At 42.6% G+C, this 26,882-nt stretch overlaps 1 protein-coding gene across 1 annotated transcript in view; it reads right to left on the reverse strand.

Moving 5' to 3' along the window:
* LOC110530422 (cadherin-2) overlaps window positions 1-26,495 on the reverse strand; it is a 102,187-nt gene extending 75,692 nt beyond the window's left edge. Inside the window, exons 1-2 of the mRNA XM_021613477.3 lie at window positions 26,146-26,495; window positions 23,589-23,700 (exon numbers count right to left, since the gene is read on the reverse strand). Coding sequence (XP_021469152.2) covers window positions 23,589-23,700; window positions 26,146-26,202 — 169 coding nt within the window. The 5' untranslated portion in view covers window positions 26,203-26,495. The remainder of the gene's footprint in view (window positions 1-23,588; window positions 23,701-26,145) is intronic.
* Between the last annotated feature and the right edge of the window lie 387 nt (window positions 26,496-26,882).

Below are 26,882 nucleotides of genomic sequence, written 5' to 3' on the forward strand. Positions count from 1 at the left end.
ATTTGTTTAAAAGTTGCATGAATCGTTTCTGTTCACACCGAGGTGAAGAGCAGATTCAGTTGAAGGAATGAATACGAGCCTCAAGCTTATCACATGTGGAAGGTGGGGTTTCCAGCGAGGAGCAGATTTTATTGGCCTTGTCAGGCGTGATTGTAGATCCTTCAACCGAATTTGTGAGATTGCAACTCCCCAGTATCTTGTACTAAAGTTGACTGACTGAAAAGGAACAATTATGCTCTCAATAACCATTAAGTTTTGCAATTGCAAAGAAGAGAGAGAGCGATTACAAAAAGGGGAGCTTTTTATGACTCATTTTGTCACCTCTTGTTTTAGGCTGAGTCATTCTAACAGGTGACTTCTAACAATTAACACCTCAGATCAGCCTTTCACCTTCTCTTCCTGACTGGGACACAGGTGTGACATGTGTCAAGGTGCGACTAGATGAAAGACACACCAGTGAAGTGACAAAGGCTCATTAATTAATATTAACACCCACACTGATAGATAGGGCATCGCTTATCTGGCCTTGCCTAGGGAGGTATGTTTAGCCTCTCTTAATGGCTAGCCCCTCCAACGACAAAAGCCCTGCACTAAAAATAAACCATTACTACACTGTCCAACCAGTTGGGAAGAAACCGTTATCTACTGGCAGGCAGTTGCAAAACAAACTAGCCATACACTAACTCCTTAACTGTGAGGTAGGCCCACAAGTTTTTTGAGCAGTAGAAAAATAGATCAGAGCAGACAGATAATACTAAACATGGAATCACAGGTGAGGCCATGAACCAGGCTGTGCTTGCCACTATTTCACTCTGGCTGTCTCCGCTTCAACAATGGCCATAACCATAGAAGTGACAGTGAATACTAACAGTGTGAGCCTCCGAGTGTCTCCGAGGCCGCTCCAAACTACCCCGGCACACACAGTGCACTGCAGCAGAATCATAAATTAGTGACTTGTACATAAAACAGGCTTAAAGGGGGTAAATGAGACAGTCAAGGCAATGAATTTAGTAGTTGGGGGGGTCTGGAATATGACATAGGGGGTTTGTTGCTGGCAGCGAGCATCGTGCCCTCTCCACCTACAAAGAGCCTTTCATATTTCCTGTGAACAGTGACACAGACTTCCATTAATCCCCAGAGGGAGGGGTCATCTTGGCCTTCTACTCTTCTCTCCTCTGCACATAAATTAATTTCCTCATACCCTTCCTCGTATGACTGCTCAGTGTTTTTACCCCAAGAATGTAGGAGGAAAGTAAAGAGAGCAAAGGAGCTGGCCGCACCACATCTTTAAAGTGTTAGGCCGCTCTTAAAACAGTTATGTCGTTGCTAATTCTTAACACATGCTCTCACTTCGTTGAACTTTGGTTAGAACCAAAACCAGAGGAAAGCAAAGAGACTGTGGAAAGCAAAGAGACTATGGAAGTCTCTCTCTCTCGATGGCCATCTCTTATTAGAAAGAGTCAGTAGAGAAGCGAAGTAGAAGAGACATTGGTGCGGTCTAAAGCTCAGTCCAGCTGTCGCGTTGTGCGAGCAGATGAAACGCACTCGACGGGCAGAGCAGAGTAGATCAGAGTGCATGCCAATTTTCACTTATCCCCCACAGAATGGAGCTTAACAGCGGGGCACAGCTGCCCGGCTGAGGCCAACAGACACACATGCTCAGACCCCTCAGTGGTCAGTGGGGCAAGGAGTCACGGCCACTCACACAGCAGGCTCAGGAAGTAGTCACAATCACAGAGAAAAGAGAGAGAGAGAGAGAGAGAGAGAGAGAGAGAGAGAGAGAAAGAGAGAGAGAGAGAGAAACAAGGGAGAGGTAAAAGGGAGAGGAAAGATCTCCCACCTAACGATGTGTCTTTCTGTCTGGCCCACCTTATTTCAAACAGGCACAAATCGATGGTGGTCCAATCACATTTTCCAGGTGTGCTGCGTTGCGCTTTGCTGTGCCGTGGACAGGCAGACCAATAAATAGACGCCAGGGATAATCACAGGGCCCAGACTGGAGTGGATTGGGCAAGGAGAGGAGAGGAGAGGACAGACATTACCTCAGCTGTGTCCAAGTGGCTTGGAATACTGTTCCAGCTGTCAACAGCAGCCAGGCAGCACCTAATACCCCACACACCAACCCCTTAACTGCTGCACTACCCCGGCTCTGAAGGGAACGCGGGTGGAGGTGGAGAGGGTTGGTGCCGGGGAGAGGGGGGGAGCTCTTATTGTTTATCTTGACTATGTAAGCAGTAGGCCACATTTTTTGGCCGTGACGTTTTAAGTGATACGTGCAGTGTGACAGGTAGGTGTGTTGTTAGCGTGGTTGGTCACGGTGGTGAGGTGTTCTTGTAGCGTTAGCATGCCACACAGGTTATTCTCCCAGGCAGCTCTACTTTAGTAACAGCCTGTGTTTCTGCTGCTGCTGTCATTGGTCGATATGATTCAAGCCCATGAATCATGGGTAGTGTACACACTGCCCATGAATCATGGGTAGTGTGCACACAGCTGCAGGCATCGCAAAGCGCCAGCCAGGCAGCACTGCCTGCATGCCTGTATGCATTCAAATCTATGCTATACTAAACAAAAATAAAAACGCAACATGAAAAATGTTGGTCCCATGTTTCATAATCTGAAAGATGAGATCCCAGAAATTGTCCATAAGCATAAAAATATTATTTATCTCAAATTTTGTGCACAAATATCCCTGTTAGTGAGCAATTATCCTTTGCCAAGATAATCCATACACCTGACATGTGTGGCATATCAAGAGGCTGATTAAACAGCATGATCATTACACAGGTGCACTTTGTGCTGGGGACAATAAAAGGCCACACTAATGTGCAGTTTTGTCAAACAACACAATGCCACAGATGTCTCAAGTTTTGAGGTAGCGCGCAATTGACATGATGACTGACAAAATTTACATCAGAGCTGTTACCAGTGAATTTAATGTTAATTTCTCTACCATAAGCCGCCTCTAACGTCGCTTTAGAGAATTTGGCAGTACGTCCAAACGGCCTCACTTCCGCAGACCACGTGTAACCACACCTGCCCAGGACCTCCACATCCGGCTTCTTCACCTGCAGGATCGTCTGAGACCAGCCACCCTGACAGCTGATGAAACTGAGGAGTATTTCTGTCTGTAATAAAGCTCTATGTCGAGAAAACGTATTCTGATTGGCAGGGCATGGCTCCCAAGTGTGTGGGCCAATGCCCTCCTAGCCCCTGCCCATTCATGTGAAATCCATAGATTAGGGTTTAATTAATACATTTTAACTGACTGATTTCCTTATATAATCTGTAACTCAGGAAAATCTTAGAAATTGTTGCACATTGCGTTTATATTTTTGTTCAGTATACATTGTTTTATAAAAATCAAACACTCAAATGCTGTTTGATGTCTTCACCTATCATTGGAAAACACACAATAAATCCATAGTTTAAAATCCCCACTATATACAAACATGCCACATTTTAGAATGTGCACGAATATAAAAAAGTAATGAACGTCAATATCTTCCTATTCAACATACATGGAAGGCAAATTGCTTAACCAGTTACTCGGAAAAAACAGTGCATTTAGAAACTATTCAGACCCTTTGACTTTTTCAAAATTTTGTTACGTTACAGCCTTATTCTGAAATGGATGAAATCATTTCAGGAGGCTGTGGAAGAGGAAGGAGAGGCAATGAGGCTCCCAGAGGTGCCCAGCATCCCAGGAGTGCGAGGGGAGGACCTGAGGATCCCAGAGGTGCTCAACGTCCCAGAGTTGCCCAATATGGTACCAGTGCGACACACTAGGACAACGGCTAACATAAGACCGCCCCTGCAGTATGGGAACTATGTCCCTTAAGAGATGGACAAAAATGGGGGTTGATAATGTAAATAGGTATTTTCACTGTGGTACTAAAATGGTATGAAGTGCTTAAGCAAATTATATATGAAAACGAAGATGTTAAGATATTGGGCATAGTGCCAACCCAGAGATAGCGCTAGTGGGGCACCTATCTAGGCTATATAAACAGGTGCATTATGAGTGTCTGATTAGGATGTTGTGACCTGTAACATGTTATACCTGAGTAAAGGATTATACTTGAACTTTACCAAACTTTCCGATGTGAATTATTCACATACACATAAAAACAACCACCATGCTTCACCGTAGGGATGGTGCCAGGTTTCCTCCAAATGTGATGCTTGGCATTCAGGCCAAAGAGTTCAATCTTGGTTTCATCAGACCAGAAATCTTGTTTCTCATGGTCTGAGAGTCTTTAGATGTCTTTTGGCAAGAGGGCAGTCATGTGCCTTTTACTGAGGAGTGGCTTCTGTCTGGCCATTCTACCTTAATGGTGGAGTGCTGCAGAGATGGTTGTCCTTCTGGAATGTTCTCCCATCTCCATAGAGGAACTCTGGAGCTCTGCCAGAGTGACCACTGAGTTCTTGGTCACCTTCCTGACCAAGGCCCTTCTCCCCCGATTGCTCAGTTTGGCATGGCGGCCAGCCCTAGGAAGAGTCTTGGTTGTTCCAAACTTCTTCCATTTAAGAATGATGGAGGTCACTGTGTTCTTGGGGACCTTCAATGCTGCAGACATTTTTTGCTACCCTTCCCCAGATCTGTTCCTCGACACAATCCTCTCTCAGAGCTCTGGAGACAATTCCTTCGACCTTGTGGCTTTGTGCTGCTCTGTGTCAACTGTAGGACCTTATATAGACTGGTGTGTGCCTTTCCAAATAATGTCAAATCAATTGAATTTACCACAGGTGGACACCAATCAAGTTGAGAGAAACATCTCAAGGATGATCAATGGAAACAGGATGCACCTGAGCTCAATATCGAGTCTCATAGCAAAGGGTCTGAATACTTATGTAAATAAGGTATTTCTGTTTTTATTATTAATACATTGCAAACATTTCTAAGAACCTGTTGTCGCTTTGTCATTATGGGTTATTGTGTGTAGATTGATGAGATGTTATTTTTTGTAGCAATTTTAGAATAAGGCTGTAATGTATCAAAATGTGGAAAAAGTCCAAAATCATATTCATCAAATCTCTATTCAAACACAAATAATTCAGAGACCATATAAAAGAGCCCTAACAAAGGCCATTGCTGGTCAGGGAAGTAGCACAGCAGAATAGAGCTGGTAAATACACTGCTGATTCACCCAACACAATGGCTTTGTTTGTGTCACTGTGACCTTAGCACTCCTAGACAATGCATTCTCTGTGGGAGAGAAAACAAGCCTTTCACATTCAAATGGCCTCCCAACCAACAGTTGCTTTGTTTTTTCTGCTCATCCGATAAGGTCCACTTTATGGGGACTAGACAGTGTTGGCCCCTTTTCCTCATTCCGACCCTAAACAAAACAATCAAACTAGAAGTCAGAATTTTTTGTCAGTCGGTTGGCTTATTTCCTGGCATGTCCTACACAACATATACGAGAGTGAAGAGCCAGGAGAGGGGACTTATCTCTGTTTACATTATCCAGTCAACTAGCACCCACTTCCCCATCCCTCCTGCCAGGAATGATGGCCCAATGATATGGAGTCCCCCTGCATACCTTCACTATCCACTGAAAAAAACATATTCCTCTAGATTGGCTATGTTTTGTCTATAAATTCCATGCATGGAACGGATCCCCTCTACAGACACACACACACCATCCTCATTCATCCGTCCTTCTACCTCATACTTTGCATCTATCTATCAAATAAACAAACACTTGATGAATTCAACAGGCTAAGCTAAATTAATGACTCAGAGGGCTAAGCCAGCATCATCCATTATCTGTCCTCTCTCTGTCCTCTGTCTTCTTCCCTTTCCTAACCAGACTAGAGCTAGGGTCCTGGGTTAATTTGTACATATATGAGTAACTACACAAAGCACCAACAGCCAGAGATACGTTTCTTTCAAAAATGTTCAAAAATGTGCTTTCAGATGGATCCCACTAGGGACACTTTGCAATAACAAACACAAAGACTTGGTGTTGGCTTCGCCCATTTTCTTTTCTTCATCTGTTTTCGTCATCTTTAAAAAAAAATATATATATTTTTTTGTAATGGGGAGAGATAGTGATCTTGTGTTAATATGTGCATCCAGGATTCACTAAAGAAAGATTATCTTCTCTCAAAAGTCAATAAAAAAGTGTTTTAGTTTAACCCCACGAGGGACACAGATGGTTGTGTGATTACAAACACAGAAGTAGTTCAGTACAGACTGCTGGGAAAAAAATAAAAATAAAAAAACTCAGAGAAGAGACTGCAATAAGAGCCCAATAACAGTGCTGCGTGCCTCCATCACCTCCCACTAAGACATTCATACTGGGGCCTTTGAGGGAAGACCAGCGCCTAATAACATGTGACCAGTCTCCTCAACCCACGTCTCTCTCCGACATCCCCCCCGACCCCTGTCCTTCCAGCCAACATTCTTTACATAGTTCATTAAACTCTGCATCTCTTGCCCTCCACTCAGTTGTATTATTTTCCAGATATAATCATACCAAATCAATCCACAGTACAAAGAGCTAGCAGGGAGAGAGAGAAAAGATTTGAGATTGAAAATAAAACATTGAAGCAACTCTAGCCTTAAATCGCTGTTGCATAAAATCCTTGAAACACTAGCTTTTCAAATCCCCCAGCAAATCCCTTCTCACGTCCAGTAATAATGACCTCAGCTCAAGATTGAGATGCAGTAAGTAAATCAGGACTGCAACTGTTAATCTTACAATCAGTTCACGCATTTAACCCTCTGTTTGCACAGATGCATTAGGATTGAGTAAAGGCATTATGATTCTGTGTGACTTTCACTCTAGGCCAACACTGCTGGCGCCATCAATTTCTATTCTAGCAGAAGGGAATTGGTCAAATAGTGTAAAACAAAGAATTGGAGGATCAAGTTGCCCCTAGGTCTTTGATTCCAATCCCTGGTCCTTATTAACGCCAATTAATTCTCCTCCTAGGCCCAAGTCTCTCTATCACTAGTGACAGGCGTGAAAGGTCAATAACCTTGGCTCATAGCCCTCAGGTTAGCAATGGCATAAATTAATGGCTGAGGCTGTTATTCCAAACTCTTAAAGTCAGCTGAAGGAAGCTTATCTTTGCCAAAAGGTCACAGTGCTTAGAACACTTAGTGGGGAGAGTGAAGGAGTGACACAGGATCTATAGAAGATTGAGTGTGTTGCTCTCTTGTGGGGAACAGTGGGGGGTGGGGGTTGGAAGGTTTACCGGAAAGCAATGCACCTGGAATATAACGCTAGTAGGTGAATTAACACAGATAATGTATAGTGCCCTGGAGTAAATGTACTACGCCTATACACCGAGTGTACAAAACATTAGGAGCACCTTCCTAATTGTCACGTTCTGACCTCTATTTCCGTTGTTTTGTATTTATTTAGTATGGTCAGGGCGTGAGTTGGGTGGGCAGTCTATGTTTGTTTTTCTATGTTTTGGGGCATTTCTATGTTTTCGGCCTAGTATGGTTCTCAATCAGAGGCAGGTGTCATTAGTTGTCTCTGATTGAGAATCATACTTAGGTAGCCTGGGTTGCACTGTTTGTTTGTGGGTGATTGTCTATGTTAGTGGCTTGTTTCAGTACAGGTCTCATTTTGTAGCGTCACGGTCGAATTTGGGTTATTGTTTTTGTTACTCTCTTGTATAGTGTTCAGTCTTTCTTTATTAAAGATTTTACCATGGACACTTACCACGCCGCATATTGGTCCTCTGATCCATCTCGCCTCTCCTCTTCAGACGAAGAGGAGGACGACCGTGACACTAATATTGAATTGCACCCTCTTTAGCCCTCAGAACAGCCTCAATTCATCAGGGCATGGACAGGTGGACTGTTGAGACTGAAAAACCCAGCAGTGTTGCAGTTCTTGAAACACTCAAACTGGTGCGCCTGGCACCTACTACCATAAGCTGTTCAAAGGCACTCAAATCTTTTGTCTTGCCCATTCCCCCTCTGAATGGCACACATACACAATCCATGTCTCAATAGTCTCAAGGCTTAAAAATCCTTCTTTAACCTGTCTCCTCCCCTTTATTTACACGGATTGAAGTGGATTTAACAAGTGACATCAATAAGGGAACATAGCTTTCACCTGGTTAGTCTATGTCATGGAAAGAGCAGGGGTTCCTAATGTTTTGTGCACTCAGTGCATAGACCTCCTTACAGCTTGAATAAAAATAATATGTTGATTGATGAGATGTGAGAAGCAAACACAACACATGTACTTGCTGTTATTGCTAAACTGGTTGGTTAAGTGGTTAAGCTGCTGAAGCGTTGTGTGCATAGTAAGAGTCACAAATCCGTAATCAAATGTATTTATTGAGCCTTTCTCTCCTTGGATACATCGTTGGGCCATTTAATGTGCAGGGCTCAAATAATACACTGCAATGCAGACCCAACATAGTACATAGGCTACATGGTGCATAGAGCAACCAGGCATATCAGCTCCCAGTAGTATACATCCACCCCCCTGACTACATCCCCTCCCTCCAGCCCCCAGCCCATCTCTTGCTGAGCCCACGGTAACACAGCAAATAAAGTGGCGACACGCTGCACGCTTTTTAAGGCCTCAGTAAATATCGACAGGGTGAGATAACATAAACCCAGGATAATGGCGGTGAGCAGAGGGAGCGGGAAGTGGATCGCTGTTATGCAGCAGCCCGTATACATACGCATGCCACCGATGGTAACTAGGAATCGCCGCAGGTCAATCATAACATCCGCAGTGTGACAGCGGGAGGCGGCAGTGTCAGCACGGCCTGGTAACGGTATATTACTTTGAGTGGGACAGTTACACGGACAGGCGCTCATCCGCTCATCTGATGAGGTAAACAGTTTGGGTGGGAGACAGGAGGCGAAGAGGAACCGTTGCCTCTGTGTTCACAATCACAGGATGCCCAAGATTAAACAGATATTCAACATTCAATATTCAATATTCAGGTAAATCAACTTAATGAGTTTTTTTTCTCCAAAGACCATGTTCCCAAATATCAATAACCGCCCCTTCTGAGGTGCACCAGCCAGCGTTACTCATATCCTGCCTCGGTCTTTGCCTCTCTCTCTCTCTCTCTCTAACTCTCTCTAACACTCTCTCTCTCTCTCTCTCTCTCTCTCTCTCTCTCTCTCTCTCTCTCTCTCTCTCTCTCTCTCTCTCTCTCTCTCTCTCTCTCTCTCTCTCTCTCTCTCTCTCTCTCTCTCTCTCTCTCTCTCTCTCTCTCTCTCTCTCTCTCTCTCTCTCTCTCTCTCTCTCTCTCTCTCTCTCTCTCTCTCTCTCTCTCTCTCTCTAACTCTCTCTCTCCCTCCCTCCAGCCCACCTCAGCCAGACACAGAGGCCTCTTCAGCTGAAGCATAGAGACCTCTGGGAAATACAAAAACACAAACCTCCACAAAACAACACCGGGCCAAGACATTCATCAAAAATATTACAAGCACTATTTGAATGGTGCTTTATGTGCTCAGCTCATGACTAGAACACATTAGGTTGTCAAGGTTTCCATAAGGAACTAAATCTGTGGTTGGTTTTAACACAGTATAATGTTGAGCAGATTGCTTCAGTAGTGTCAATGTATTACTCAATTAAAGCACATCAGTCATCCAATGGAGGAAAGGGGGGCTCATCCATCACACTACTGCTTACATGAATAGGAGGAGGATGGGGAGGGAGTGGTAATAGGGAGTGATGGATAGATGGAGGGGGAAGGAGACGGGTGGGAGTGGAGAGGAGGATGCGTCAAGGAGGGATGTCACAGGATAGGACCTGGCGACTCATCAGAAAGTAACGTCCAAAGAAGCGCTGGTGCGTTGAAATAGAAACCCCCTCCGGAACACAATAGTTGGCATAGCCCAAGGCGGGCGGTGGTGAGGGAGAGAGGAGGCAGGGAGGCTCCTCATCCCAGGCAGGATATTGGCATATGTGGAACTTGGTTACAGTATCTGGGTCAATTAATGTCTCTCTGCCTCAAATGTCCCCTTTTGTAGTCAGTGAAATAATGGTGTGTCAATTCCCGTAGCCTCTCCAGCTCAGCATGGGGCTTAAACCATGACCTGAGCTTTACATTTGACAAGAAAAAAATAAAACACTGTAAATACACACTCAGATATTGGTTTTGCTCTGTTTCAATAAAAAGAAAGCCCTGCATTCTCTCCGTTCAGTGAAGCTGTCTCAAATATATTTGTTTAATTTCCATCTACGATCCTACAGACAAGAGATGGTCCTGTTCTGCGCTCTTCTCACCGGCACTTTATTTATTGTTAAACACCAACAAGCTCTTCTCGTTCACAGATAAGTGAGATACTGTATGTAGTGTCAGAGGATCAGACACATGTGTCTAGTGCCAACAAAATGGTAGTTTGGGATTTAAATGTATTCTAAAGCAAACAAAAGATCACTGAAGGAGAGAAAAGCAGTGAGTTCCTGTGGTACGAATAATATTTGTTATTTTTGTCTTTTTTGCTTAGCGACGCATGAATGGTAAGATGCAGTGGAAAACATGAGGGCTAGCCTCCACACACTCAGCTAGCTAGCAGCATAATGAGAAAAACAACTGCACAACACAGAGAGAGGGAGTGAACGAATGGGACACAATAAAACAATGTTTCTTACACTACTCAATCGACGACTGGGTCAACACTGTAAGCGGGGCTAGAATCTAGCAGAAGAGATATGGAGTTGTTCGCTGTGCTGCTGCCCAAACTAAAGTTGCCTGCCTCCCGGAGAGAAAACAAACTAGTGAAAACCACAAGCCTGTCGGTCCTTTAATAAAATAAACATTTCACTTCACTGTGTTGATCTGTTGTCTGCCAAGTACAAGCTGGACAGTGTTTTTTCCTCCATCGAGGTCTGGAGTTTTACAGGTGAAAAATAACACTAAGCTACATACATGGAAGCATATTATGCGGAAATCGAGGTCAATACGGCCATTTATACCTGACCTCATTACATAGAAGGGTCATGTTCTGCACTTTCCAGATGTATTTCATGTTAAATAAAACTCAAACATCTGAATTAGAGTCAAAAACCACCATGCACAGGAACCATTCCCAGTCTCCTCAGTCACACCTCACCTCATGACAGAGTGCTTACAGGAAAGGATTGTTTAAGAAAAAAATCTTTGCCATCTGACAGTCTTTTAAATTGAAGCACACACATCAATTTCAGAAACCCAAGCCAGAGTGGTTCATGGCTGGAGGGGCCCAGGTGTGATTCAGAAGCAAATAATCAATAAAAGCACATAACCTTCAAATGACTGAGGATGGACCCATGCACCTATTGTATGAAACCTTTGTTTTCATATCCAATCCCCATGGATACACATTCAACACAATTATTATTTGAAAATGTAGTTAGAAACGACACTCAAATAACCGCATCTAGGCCTATGACGTTAACCCTTATAGAAAGCATATTGAATGCTGCTGAATGTCAGTTGAGATATTTGAACGATAGGTAGGTCATGTGACTAACGATAAGGCAAGTCCTTTCGCAACAGCTGTGGTTTCCGGAATTCTCCTCTGACTGGTGGAGAGGGAGAGGATACCCACTAGCTCTCAGGACTGTCTGGGGTGAGCGAACAGGCTAATTATATGCCAAGGACAAACACCCACACACTCACCCTGACACACACACAGGCACAATTGAGAGGCACCTTAACTGCTGCCCAATGTCAGTGTCACACAGTCTAACAGGAGACAGGGCTAGCGGCTGATATGAGCGATATGAGCAGGAGCGCTGTGTAGTGAAAAGTGAGCCAGACTAAAGGGTTAGCGCGGGCCAATGTCAACCCTCCACCAACCACCCTCCATATAAAAATACCTTTATCTGCATTCAAGTCCCTGTCTGCTCCCAAAAAGTGTGGAAAGACTGAGCAGACTACCTGTTCGATAAGGAGGCGCTGGAGAGAAAAAAGGTCAACCATAAATAAAATATGTACTCTCCAGTCACACCGCCGAGCATCATAGCCTTAAAAGGCAGCGCCAGCCTCCCCACCCCTGTGCAAATTAGCTGCAGACGGGTGCACTTGCTTTAAAACGTTAACAACATTACTATTTCATGGTTATGATATGGCCTTTGGAATGCAATGGAGCCGGATCACGTGAAAGAATCAGCATAAAGTGTTCTCAGACCCCACCTCTCACTGCTAGACTACTAAAGGCAAAATTGCATTAGAGGTCGGAGGTATTAAAGCCATATAAAGTTTTCACACCCTTTTTCCACATTTTGTTGTGTTACAGACTGAATTTAAAATGGATTAAATTTAAAAAATTCTGACACTGACCTACACGCAATACTCCATAATACCAAAGTGGAATTACAGTAACAGTCACAAGTTTGGACACACCTAGTCATTCAAGGGTTTTCCTTTATCTTTACTATTTTATACATTGCAGAATAACACATATGGAATCATGTTTTAACAAAATAATTACATATACTTTAGATTTGAGATTCTTCAAAGTAGCCACCCTTTGCCTTGATAACAGCTTTGCACACTATTGGCATTCTCTAAACCAGCTTCATGAGGTAGTCACCTGGAATGCATTTCAATTAACAGGTGTGCCTTGTTAAAAGTGAATTTGTAGAAGAGAAACAACAGTCCATCATTACTTTAATAAATGATGGTCAGTCGATATGGAAATTTTCAAGAACTTTGAAAGATTCTTCAAGTGCAGTCGCAAAAAACATCAAGCGCTAATATGATACTGGCTCTCATGAGGACCGCCACAGCAAAGGAAGTTCCAGAGTTACCTCTGCTGCAGAGGATAAGTTCATTAAAGTTACCAGACTCAGAAATTGCAGGCCAAATAAAGACACATCTCAACATCAACTGTTCAGAGGAGACTGTGTGAATCAGGCCTTCATGGTCGAATTGCTGCAACTAAAGGACAACAGTAATAAGAAGAGACTTGCTTGAGCCTAGAAACATGAGCAATGGAAATTAGACCCGTGGAAATCTTTCCTTTGGTCTGATGAGATTGTTGGTTCCAACCGCTGTGTCTTTGTGAGACACGGAGTAGGTGAACGGATGATTTCCGCATGAGTGGTTCCCACCGTGAAGCATGGAGGAGGAGGTGTGATGGTGTGGGGGTGCTTTGCTGGTGACACTGTCAGTGATTTATTTAGAATTCAAGACACACTCAATTGAGATGATTTGGGATGAGTTGGACGGCACATTGAAGGGAAAGCAGCCAACAAGTGCCCAGCATATGTGGGAACTCCTTCAAGACTGTTGGAAAAGCATTCCAGGTGAAGCTGGTTGACAGAATACTAAGAGTGTGCAAAGCTGTCATCAAGGCAAAGGGTGGCCACTTTGAAGAATATAAAATACATTTTGATTTTTTTTAACCCTTTTTTGGTTACTACATTTTTCCATATGTGTTATTTCATAGTTTTGAGGTATTCACTATTATTCTACAATGTTGAAAATAGCAAAAATAAAAACCCTTGAATGAGTAGGTGTGTCAAAACTGTTGACTGGTACTGTATTTAACAAACAAAAACATGAAATTAATAAAAAATGAAACGCTGAAATGTCTTGAGTCAATAAGTATTCTACCTCTTTGTTAATGGCAAGCCTTAATAAGCTTAGGAGTAAAAATGTGCTCAATAAGTCACATAATAAGTTGCAATAATAGTGTTTAACATGATTTTTGAACAACTACCTCATCTCTGTAAGGTCATCTGTAAGGTCCGTCAGTCGAGCAGTGAATTTCAAACACAATTCATCCACAAAGACCAGGGAGTTGTCCAATGCCTCACAAAGAAGGGCACTTATTGGAAGATGGGTAAAAAAATACAAAAAAGCATGGTGAAGCATGGTGAAGTTATTAATTACACTTTGGATGGTGTATCAATAAACCCAGTCACTACAAAAAAACAGGCATCCTTCCTAACCACTCAGGGATTTCACCATGACAATGGTGACTTTAAAACTGTTACATAGTTTAATGGCTGTGATAGGAGAAAACTGAGGATGGATCCAAAACATTGGAGTTACTCCACAATACTAACCTAATTGACAGAGCGAAAAGAAGGACGTCTGTAAAGAATACAAATATTCCAAAACATGCATCCTCTTTGCAACAAGGCACTAACGTGCTGCGAGCAAAGATCTAGTTAAGCTGCAGCTGGCCCAAAACAGAGCGGCACATCTTGATCTTCATTGTAATCAGAGGGCTGATATAAATACTATGCATGCCAGTCTCTCTTGGCTAAGAGTTGAGGAGAGACTGACTGCATCACTTCTTCTTTTTGTAAGAAACATTCATGTGTTGAAAAATCGAAAATTGTTGCATAGTCAACTTACACACAGCTCTGACACACACATTTACCCCACCAGAAATGCCTCCAGGGGTCTTTTCACAGTCCCCAAATCCAGAACAAATTCAAGAAAGCATACAGTTTTATATAGAGCCATTATTGTATGGAACTACGTTCCATCTCATATTGCTCAAATTAACAGCAAACCTGGTTTAAAAAAACAGATAAAGCAACGCCTCACGACACAATGCCTCCACCTTAATTGACCTAATAGTTTGTCTTTTTGTATTGGTATTGATATGTAGGATACGTGTGCCTTTTTTGGTTTTGTTTTTTGATGTAGTTTTGTCCTTGTGCAGTTCATGTCTATTAATGTTCTGTATTATGTAATGTTTCATGTTTTGCATGGGACCCCAGGAAGAGTAGCTGCTGCTTTTGCAACACCTAATGGGGATCCTAATAAAATACCAAAATACCAAATAAAAAATGTATACTGCAAGAAATGTGATAAAGCAATTCACACTTGTCCTGAATACAAAGTGTTATGTTTGGGGCAAATCCAATCCAATACATTACTGAGTACCACTCTCCATATTTTCAAGCATGGTGGTGGCTGCATCATGTTATGGGTATGCTTGTAATCATTAAAGGCCGGGGAGTTCTTCAGGATTAAAAATAAACGGAATGGAGCTAAGCACAGGCAAAATCCTAGAGGAAAAACTGAATCAGTCTGCTTTCCACAAGACATTTGTAGCTGACAGCAGGACAATAACCTAAAACACAAGGCCAAATCTACATTGGAGTTGCTTACCAGAAGAGAGTGAATGTTCCCGAGTGACCGACTTACAGTTTTTTACCTAAATCTGCTTGAAAATCTATAGCAAGACTTGAGAGAGCTTGAAGAATTTAGAAAATAATAATGGTCAAATATTGTACAATCCAGGTGTGCAAAGCTCTTAGAGACTTAACCAGCAAGACAGCTGTAATCGCTGCCAAAGATGATTCTAACATGTATTGACTCATGGGTGTGAATACTTATGTAAATGAGATATTTCTGTAAAAACATGATTTCACTTTGTCATTATGGGGTATTGTGTGTAAAATCTATTTATTCCATGTTGAATTCAGGCTGTAACTCAACAAAATGTAAAATAAGTCAAGGGGTATGAATACTTTCTGAAGGAACTGTATACCACTGAGATCCAATCAACCGACACAATATGTGGCGGTTATCTAGGCCATGGTCGCGTGGCATGGGGCAAAACCAACACAGGCGGGCAGGTGATGAAAATGTATAGGTTCTCATAACAATAAAAAATAAAGCTGATTCTTCCATGCTTTAGCTGGGAATTGGAGCACAGCCTTCATTACAACATATTGATCAGGCCAAACAAAGACCCTGGATCTATTGATCCGCTTGGTGCGGGAAAACTGAGAAGGGGGGAATGAGAAGGAGAGCAATGGACTGGTGCTGCAAACAGGATCACCCAGAGAGAAGTGCTGCATCGGCTTAAAACAAGGGAAGCGGGGGATTGGAATTTAGAACCCCCATCAAATGAGATGGGGAGAGAGGTGCGGTCGTGGGGTTGCACTTGATGTCGGACTTTAAAAAACAGAGATGGAGGAACTTGTGTAACATGCAATCCTTGTAATGAAAAAGAAAATAAAGGGCTGGTTGTCCTGCTGTTCCTAGCCCCTGTTCCTCTCCTCTTCGCATCTGACTGAAGGATGATGTCTCTTCTGTATTTATGGTTCTCATCTAACCAAGGGATTAGAATATTAAGGCAGCCTTGTTTGACTATTGAATAATTCAGGATTGGCACAGACATCAGTGCTTCAGACAGTGCTTTGCTACACAACCTCATCTGCAGCAAAGTAGCCAGTGAGAGCCTTCATTGCACGAGGCTATTACACATTGTCTTATCTATGACCATGATGTGCTGTGCCATGACACTAACTCAGGCTAACCCTCAGATACACATTATTTACAAAAGGAATGTGTTTTCTGATCATCCCATCCCCTGAACTTTTGTATCTTTGTTATCATTTATTATATATTTATGGGGGCCTATTGGGCGTTCATCTATTAGAAGAGAATCACATTCCCTTAGTGTTCCAGTGTTCCGCAGGCAGCCTCTCATAACTAATGCAGATGCCTTTGACTTCGTTGTGATAGTCACGTTAATTCATTACCATTTGTCATGTATCGTATGGAGGATGGTGGAAACATCCATAGAGATCCAACCGACCGGTGCTCCCTCTGAATGCTCCGACTCTCCATTTTCCAGTGATAGATGTTAATTTTGGCAAGTCAGGACAGCATGCCCTGAGAGGTGTCGTGCACATGGGGCCACCCCGTTGAGGGTCACAACCTCCATTGGCTGGTCTCTCCATTCAGTGTGAGCTCACCCCCCCCCCCCCCCCCCCCCCACAGTACAGGCACACACACGCACACACACACACACACACACAGAGAGAAGCACCACCTCCTCCTTCCTGGAGCTGTAAGAGGTTGAGCACCGGCCCCAATTTACAGGACGGAGTCGACCAGGATCACGTCTCACCAAACACACGGGCCTCTCAAGCACTTCAGAGAGCTGCCCCAGCTGTACTCTATACCAGGGGTCATCAGGATCCTTGACAAAGTGCAGAGAACCAGAACAACAACACCATACAAATGGAGTCTCACCCCCCCCCCCCAATAAAATATAAAAAGCCAGAAAAAATGTGTACTATTTATTGTTCTCACAATATTTTATTTTTGTCAAAAAGGTCTGATTCTCTGTGGGTTCAAGAGGTTTGTATTAATCAAACAGAGCAGGGAAAGGTAACTACACTAAAAAACAAAGTCATGGAAAGTGTTGTGATTTCTTATGCCCAGGTCTTTCCATCCAGTATACCGTACATTTCATTGGACAGAAAAAAAGAGCCGATGTTGTACACACAAAGTCTCTCTCTATCTCTCTCTCCCTCTCCCTCTCTCTCTCTCACTGCTTGTTTAATCCATATAGTGAAATCGGTCAACTGTGTCTCCCCAGGACGGCTCAGGGTTTGAACCCCCAGTCAGTGGAGCCAGATACAGACAGCTCAGTGGACACGGTCGACGCACTGGCGTTAAAAGCACTTGAACTGAGGTTGAAGAAGACTGTAACCACAGTTGTCTTCCATCAGCCCAGCACACTTAATTGGCAAAAACATCTGAAACTTAAGAGCTTGGGGAGTGTGGAATAAAGAAAAAGATTGAAAGTAGGTGGTGGGGGGGTTGGGGAGGCAGGGTGGCTGCTTGTGAGAGGAGTATGTATTAAGTTCAATTAGGCTTTTGGGCTTTTTCATTAACCCAGTTTTGGAGAGGAAAGACTCTGCTGAATAATGCTGCTGTTACTGACTCACTTTACAATCCTGCTTAAAAAGCCCCCTAGTCTGAAAGGCAGGACAATACATGTCAGCTCTCTATAGCCAATTCTCCATTAACCCATTAACCAGCAGCCCCAAGACTCAGTCCACACTACCATCGCCAGCCATACCGGCCATTTTACCTGCTGATTTCATCAGATGAGTCATTTTGATCAAACAGGAAATGAACACGACATGAATGTTAAAATGTCCTTTCTATAGGAACACTCACTGGTGGTGACACAGTCTTAGCTTAGCTGTGGTAGTGAATGGTGATGAGTGTAGTGAGTGGGAGTAGATATATAGGCCTCCACTCAGGGACTCGGTATCAGCCAGCCCTAAACAAATAGGGATGCTTAAAGACAAGGTCACGAGAGGCCCTTGGGGCCGACAGTGGGAAACCGCCTGAGCCTGTGGGCTTTACGTTCACAAACAAAGAGCTAAAATCCTCTTTTCCACATCATCGGATACATAGGAGAGGAGGCCTCGTAGCAAAATAATTGTCCTCCCTCACTTTCCCCTCCACTGCCCTGCTAATGAACTTTGTTCAGAGCCACCTGAACAATTCCATTGAAAACCGATGGAGCATTCGCCAGGGCCAACCAATAGTTAATCTCTGGATCTGCATCACCTAACAAATAATTACGTCTTTATAATTAAACAATTACTTCTGCTTATTGTGGAGGAATTGCCATTGTAGAGAATACCCAAGCAGAGCCAAATATGTTTTGGGCCTAGAAAACTTTGGGTTTTGTTATTCATTCCAAAAAAATGTGCACGTGAATGCTGATGTTCTCCCAGATCTACTCAGGGTGTGTATTCTGTAAATCAATTACTGAAATGAATCACCTTCAGAGACAGTAGGGTAGGCTCCTATTGTCTCTACTCACCACAGGGTCAACTGTCGCAAGAACAAAGTGATCGTATTACCATTACCTAGTACTGTATACTGGTAGGGTTACAGTCATATTCACAACAATACTCCTTCCCAACTTGGAAGAAGGAATCTATTCCAGCTCTACAGAGAGAGCTTAGTATAACTATACTCTCTAATAGCTTTTCTAAAGGAGGACAGGTCCATGCATATTACAAGGGAGCTGCTAGATTATTTCTGATATAACAAGGAAGGATTTTCTGTTACAATGAGCATGAACACTCAGGTATGGTTGAGGAAATGACTGCAACTAGATTCAGTCAGTCCTCATTCATTCATTATTTAGGGCCTAAGGATGCAATTAAGAAAAGTAATTAAATGCACAGGAGGCAGACATTCTCACTGAAAGAAAAAAACACAAAGGTGTCATGGCGTTAGTCTCCACACTACACCTCTTGTGGCTAGGAGCCTCTCAAAAAGCCCTTGTTTCCCTGCCTCCTGGTAAAAACAATATTCACAAGCAGCATGGTGAAAGTGGAGTTAGAAAACAGGAGGGGGGGCTTAACACTCCCTCCACACCGTGGGAGCTTTGTCTTTCAAAATATGCCACAGGAGCCTTTCATTAGAGACTGGAGCTTTCATTAGCATCATCCCACGCCACTGAGCTACTGAGCCCCATGCAGCCCCAGCTCCAGGCCAACGCATTACAATGATATAGGGGTGCTGTGCCTCTCTCTCTCCCTGTCCGAGAACCCCTCTCCCCATAGAGGGCTGAGGGCTAGGGGAAGGGAGGGAAAAGAAAGAGCAGAGGAGAGAGGAGGTGAGGGAGGGTAAAGAAAGAGAAGAGGAGAGAGGAAGGTGAGGGGAGGGGAGAAGGGGGGCAGACAAAAGGGGAACTGATTACCCCTGGTCACGGCCCATCCACAATTCAACTGAGAGGGAAATCCATCACCTGGAGGATCAAACTGGAGGTTGAGCTGTAGAGCAGGTATAAGGAAGCTTTCTCTTTCCATTCCAACCACCACTCCATTACTCTCCTTCTTTCCCTTTCTCTCTTTTTATCTCTCGCTCTTCTCTCCTTCTCTCTCCTTCCTTCTCGCCCTCCCAGTCTCTTCTGACTCACACTCTCAGCTGACTGTGACTTTTTAGAACACACTGTGAAATCCAACGCAACTGGAGCTAGTTTCTGGTTCAGATGACCTCAAGGCCCAAATCCCTGGGATGGCACATTGGTGGTATATTCCTCTTTTATTATTGGCAGTCACTCTCAAGGCGTCCGCAACAGAGGAGGCTGGTGGGAGGAGCTATAACAGGACGGGCTCATTGTAATGGCTGGAATGGAATCAATGGTACGGTAGCAAATATATAGAAACCACATGTTTGACTCCGTTTTGTTTATCTCATTCCAGCCATTACAATAAGCCCGTCCTCCTATAGCTCCTCCCACCAGCCTCCACTTGTCCGCATGCTTCCCAGCCGAAACAGTTCGGAACAGTTTGTGCATATATTATGACGACATTTTGTTTGTTTTGGACTTTGGCAAGGGTTTTTTAGACTGTTTGGGCAGACTACATTTTTTCAGAGGCAAGTCGAAGTCGGTAGCCGAAGTCTATGCCCTCCCGTCTGCGATTGGTCAACAGTAGGGATTCTTCAATTAAGTACCTGTTGTCATTCAACAAGAAATGACTCGTCCTTGTGCACATTTTTTCACTTGAGAAATACTGCACCAAACATCCTAGTCAGATGCAAAATTGCGCAACTAAGATCTCCCTGGCAAAAACATCAAAGTTATTACATATTTCTTGAGTTATCTATTAATTCGGACTATTTTGAGGAAGTGTATGCTGGCAACAGCATCTCAAAATGGACGAACAGCACTATTGCCACTTCTTTCCCAAAAAATTAAGGCAGTATGCGAGCACACTCATATGGTTCACCTTGCTAGGCACCAGCCAAACTGACGACTTCAGTCTCAGCACTGTTCAGAGGTGCTATTGGTGACTGTAATCGTGTGATATTTGTTTGTGTGGCAGCACTTTTACTTAGGGAGTAGTTAACCGCAAAAAAGCAATTAATTGGTCATGTTTTCCATGATACATTGTAATTACTGTTTCCAATCATGTTGCGGGTCAGTATCATTATAATAATTAAAAACAAAACATTACATTGATTTTGTCTTGTTTTTCTGAGGGATATGGTATAGAAGCAAAAAGAAACAGATACAAATGAAACAGATAAAAGCATAGTCAGATGTAGGAAGCTGTGCTTTTCGATGTTGTATTTCCAACAGAGCAGATACTGTACAAACACAACTGTGATACTGAAGCTGTGTTGAAAGGAAATGACAGCCATTAAGAGGGGTTGGGATTATAAAACAGCATGGCCACTGACCACTTCTTTCCTTTATGTTTCTGCTATGTACAGTTGAAGTCGGAAGTTTACATACACCTTAGCCAAATACATTTAAACTCAGTTTTTCACAATTCCTGACATTTAATCCTAGTAAAAATTCCGTGTCTTAGGCCAGTTAGGATCACCACTTTATTTTCAGAATGTGAAATGTCAGAATAATAGTAGAGAGAACAATTTATTTCAGCTTTTATTTCTTTCATCACATTCCCAGTGGGTCAGAAGTTTACATACACTCAATTAGTATTTGGTAGCATTGCCTTTAAATTGTTCAACATGGGTCAAAAGTTTCAGGTAGCCTTCCACAAGCTTGACAGAGCTGGTGTAACTGAGTCGGGTTTGTAGGCCTCCTTGCTCGCACATGCTTTTTCAAATCTGCCCACACATTTTCTATAGGATTGAGGTTAGGGCTTTGTGATGGCCACTCCAATACCTTGACTTTGTTGTCCTTAAGCCATTTTGCCACAACTTTGGAAATATGCTTGGGGTCATTGCCAATTTGGAATACCTATTTTCGACCAAGCTTTAACTTCCTGACTAATGTCTTGAGATGTAGCTTCCATATATCCACATCATTTTCCTACCTCATGAAGCCATCTATTTTGTGAAGTCCCTCCTGCAGCAAAGCACCCCCACAGCATGATGCTGCCACCCCTGTGCTTCAAGGTCGGGATGGGGTTCGTTGGCTTGAAGCCTCCCCCTTTTTTCTCCAAACATAATGATGGTCATTATGGCCAAACAGTAATATTCCTGTTTCATCAGACCAGAGGACATTTCTCCAAAAAGTAAGATCTTTATCTCCATGTGTAGCAAACTGTAGTCTGGATTTTTTTATCGCCATAAAAAAAGCCAGACTACAGTTTGCTACACGTGGAGCAGTGGCTTCTTCCTTGCAGAGTGGCCTTTCGGGTTATGTCGATATAGGACTAGTTTAACTGTGGATATAAATACTGTTGTACCTGTTTCCTCCAACATCTTCACAAGGTCCTTTGCTGTTGTTCTTGGATTGACTTGCACTTTTAGAACCAAAGTACATTAATATCTATTAGACATAACGAGTCTCCTTCCTGAGTGGTATGATGGTTGCGTGGTCCCATGGTGTTTATACTTGCATACTATTGTTTGTACAGATGAACGTAGTACCTTCAGGCATTTGAACCAGACTTGTGGAGGTCTACAATTTTTTTGTGTTGGCTGATTTCTTTTGATTTCCCCATGATGTCAAGCAAATAGGCACTGAATTTGAAGATAGGCCTTGAAATACATACACAGGTACACCTCCTATTGACTCAAATTATGTCAATTAGCCTATCAGAAGCTTCTAAAGCCATGACATAATTTTCGGGAATTTTCCAATCTGTTTAAAGGCACAATCAACTTAGTGTATGTAAACTTCTGACCCACTGGAATTGTGATACAGTGAATTATAAGTTAAGTAATCTGTCTGTAATCAATTGTTGGAAAAATGACTTGTGTCATGCACAAAGTAGAAGTCCTAACCGACTTGCCAAAACTATAGTTTGTGAACAAGAATTTTGTGGAGTGGTTGAAAAACGAGTTTTAATGACTCCAACCTAAGTGTATGAAAACTTCCGACTTCAACTGTACTTGCAAGTATTACACATTTCCTTGAACCTGTTTAAGGCTAACATGGCAGAAATAATGATTTAATGACTGTGAAAGCAACATAATAATTTACTTGCATAATAATTATTGCTTATGTCCGCGATTAGTACACAACATATAAAAGCTTTGACCATTTGATCTGTGTGGGTTAGCTTATGTGTCATAATGAATGGTGTTTGACATACAGAAACAGACATAAAAGATATAAGTACAAGTTCTATTCCATAACTGTGCTTTGCAACCCATGTGTTCACCTTTTGAATTACAACTGCCATGGTTCCATTTAAAAACAAGTAGAGGGGTTTGGTTTTTCATTTCCTATTCAGAATAAAATTGCAGTAGGTCTCCATCTTTGAAACTTTCCATGACTTCAAGTGTATGGGTTTTCTATGAGGGGTACTGTATAAAGTAATCTAATTTAAAATGGTTTTGCATTTTTTTAAATTCTTTAAATTCAGAGCTCAAAAAATATTTTTTAAAAGCAAATAAGCTGGAACACATTGTCCTACTGTTAAAGCATTGGTTTTTCAGCGACACTGTGCTAAGACTGGAGAGAGAAAATTATTGAACTCTGTTGTTCAAAAAAGGCCTGTGTAAGAAAATTATTAGAAGTAGGGCTACATTTATCCAGATTGACATTTCATTGTTTACAAGCCAAACAACATGGGGTTTTAGGCCCACATAACAGCAATGCTAATTGTTAAATATGTTTGATGTTTGTTGTTACCCACGACCGCACTCAACATCCTACATGTGTTGAATGAAACACAGTACGGGCACGCACAAACACACACACACACACACACACACACACACACACACACACACACACACACACACACACACACACACACACACACACACACACACACACACACACACACACACACACACACACGTAAGGCATTTCACTGTACTTGTGCATGTGACATTCAAACTTGAAACACACACACAAACACTTAAGCACGTGTGCACAAACATACTACAAACAGGCAGTGAAGAGTGTAATGGAAAACAAATCTATTCAAACCAGGACTTACCATTGAAAAGGGCCTGTCCTTTCTCTGCACTCTCTGGAATCTCTGCAACGTACATATCTTCAGAGAATCCAGGCCGACACAGAGGAGGGGTGCCCCTGCCCTCTGTTGCAATCTGAGGGGGTAGGAGGGGGAAGGGGGTCAGAATGATTCAGAATCACAAATCACCCCCCTCTAAAATGCACTTTTGACTACCCAAAAACTCCTGGTCACGTTCTGAACCCTCCACTCTATCTCCCTCCATAGTCATACAAATGCACCTGTTGTTTTTATAGCAAGGACTGCAATTAGGATAATGAGGCCAAAAGGGTTAACCATTAGCCAATGAGCATGGCTAGGCAAGAACAGGCCACATTTGTCTCTTTGAGGAGATAGAGAGGGGCCCAGACTCAGGCCCAGGCCATGGTTATGGCTCTATGTTGGGTCTATGGCTCACTGCTGGCTGGTCCCCCTTATCACTACTCTGATCTGAGTAAACGGGATGCTTTGAAGTTCAGGAACAGTAGAGCTAGGCTACAACTCCTAATACTCCTACTAAACTGTAGGGGGGAAAGCATCTGTGTGTGTGAATTCCTGTGTCTACTCAAACAAAACACTAAATCATCATCCCTCTTTATCTCCCCCATCATCATCCCTCTTCATCATCCCTCTTCATCTCCCCCATCAGCATCCCTCTTCATCTCCCCCATCATCATCCCTCTTCATCTCCCCCATCAGCATCCCTCTTCATCTCCCCTCTTCATCTACCCCATCATCATCCCTCTTCATCTCCCCTCTTCATCTACCCCATCATCATCCCTCTTCATCTCCCCCATCATCATCCCTCTTCATCTCCCCTCTTCATCTACCCCATCATCATCCCTCTTCATCTCCCCGCATCATCCTCCCTCTTCATCTCCCCCATCTTCATCCCTCTTCATCGCCTCCCCATCATCATCCCTCTTGATCTCCCCCAACTCTATCTCTGATTTAATCTCAATGGTCTGATGTTGAATCCGATAAGTTATATTTATGCCATTTGTTACATAATAAATGATTATCTGTCACTTTATGTATTTTTATTCATCTTATTTCCAAAACAAAATACAAACGTTCAAGAGTTTGACAATTATCTCATCAAGTGTGCGTCGTCTATTATAACATAACACATAATCTATTACTAGGCTACCACATAATGGGCATCAAATTGATCAAAAACTATCCAAAACAAAATAAAATGAGCATATGATCCCACATCCCCAAATACACTTAATACTATTTAATTAGAAGGGCCAGACTGGACAACAAAAGAATGTGAAACAAGAAGAGTTCCACGGAAAACAAGAATTGAGAGTATCCATGCCACTTGCCATTCAACATCAGCGGAATTGAAATGGAATATGCTGGGGGAGGGGCGGGTGGGGGTGTATGCCTGGCTTTCTAGCACACTACATCATCAATTGACAGAGCACACCACCATGCATAGAACAGCATAGTTCGTTTTTTAAATTAATAAATGGGCCTACATTTCATTAGACTGACTCTCATATTACAGCTTTAATTATTTAAACATTTTGGCAATTTAAATGTAAAAAATCCTTAATTTTTATTTTACAACTCAAGTAGGCTAGGTCAGGCCTAAATTACGTATTAAAAGATACATAATTTTGATGAAACTATAATATTCAGAATGAACTATAAAATGTGATAAGTACAAGGTTGGACTAGGCTACTTTGGTAACCTACTTTACACTCTGCCGAGGCACTATAAGCAGCTGAGGTCAAGACGATTTTGTAGTTAGGAAATCAAAAAAGGAACACAGCATAGTCTCTGGCAGAGTTTCTGGATTGCACTAACCTAGAGAAACTCAACATAAGTGCACCGTAACTGTTGTTTGCACTGATAGCCTAATTAAAATACGTAAAGGGCCATTGCCTCGAGGCTCATTCCGTGTCCGTTAGGAAGAAATAATAATAGGTTTTTGTAACCCATAGCCTGCATCAATAGACAGCAGCAACTTACTAACCATATCATGTTGGCTCGTGAAAAGGTTACAAATGTAGCCAACAAACATGCAAGTATAGCATTTTAGCAAGTTCAACAACAAAAAATACTTCAAGAAGAAACATTGTATTTCTTGAGGCCCATATGGACTAATAAACCACGTAATAGATATGACTGTGTTTATAATAGATTATGCGGGCTAGATTTATTTTCATGAATTTCGAAAGCAAGCGAATATGGTACCAGAGAGTGATACATTGTAGCCAACACAATAACATATTTTGAACAAAGCGAAGCTTTTTAAATGGCCAAGCATCCCATCCTTCAAATAGACTACCGTAGTGCTTTCGGCTCCAAGCAAACCAGGGTTGATCTTCACGCAACATCAATTTACTACATCTTGTCATTATTTGTTGACGCATCACATATCCAAGTTCCCAATACTGGATGCATTATAACGGACAACCAGGCACGTATAACCCGACAGATCACAGCAGCAGCATCGTCACAGAAATAAAGCAATAGTCCTAGAACTGTCTTGTGCAACTCAACAAAACCTTTCCGGAGACACATTACCTGCAAAGCGGCCAAGAGCGTGAACAGAAGCAGTCCCCTGCCCTCGTATAAGTACATTGATATGCCGTTTGTTATGTATTTTCCCTTTCAATGCGTGATAAATATCCGTATATCTGCTGCAGTCTGGATGTAGTGGTGAAACCAAACGTTCCCTGCTTACAACAAAGGCGGCAGCGGCAGCAGCATGTAGCAGCCTCCCCTATCCACTCTCCGCTCCGATCTGAGATCACCGCCTGGTACTGAGGCTGCTACTCCCTCCCATGCATACAGTCCCTCCAACAGAAAATACCTTGTCGCTGTGCCAGGATCTCTCACTGTCTCTCCCTACTGGTCAATTCGCCAAGTTCACTAAACACAATGTGGCTCCTTGAGACTCCGTCGTCTCGAAACTCCTCCTTCTCCAATCTAAAAACAAACATACAATCTGTTGAAAAGCATTTTAAGTATTTTATCGACAGTCTGCTGCCCTCCTCTCGCTGCCTGAAAATGTTAGGGGAAGCTCAGGCTGGGAGATTTAAATACATGCCCTTAATCTTGCATTATTTTTATATTAGGCCTATGAATGAATTATTATTTTGAGCTTTATCCAAATGAATGACACACTTGGGTTTCTACTGAGGATGATTATGCTCTACATTAATCATAGGCAATTGAATATGTATCAGGTTTAGTCTTCCATCTATGCCTATCTGACAAAAAAAAAAGAAGAAAGAAACCATTTTGGCACCTGCTTGAAC

The sequence above is a fragment of the Oncorhynchus mykiss genome, chromosome 8, assembly GCF_057628025.1.
Source record: "Oncorhynchus mykiss isolate SJ-2025 chromosome 8, ASM5762802v1, whole genome shotgun sequence".
Lineage (NCBI taxonomy): Eukaryota > Metazoa > Chordata > Actinopteri > Salmoniformes > Salmonidae > Oncorhynchus > Oncorhynchus mykiss.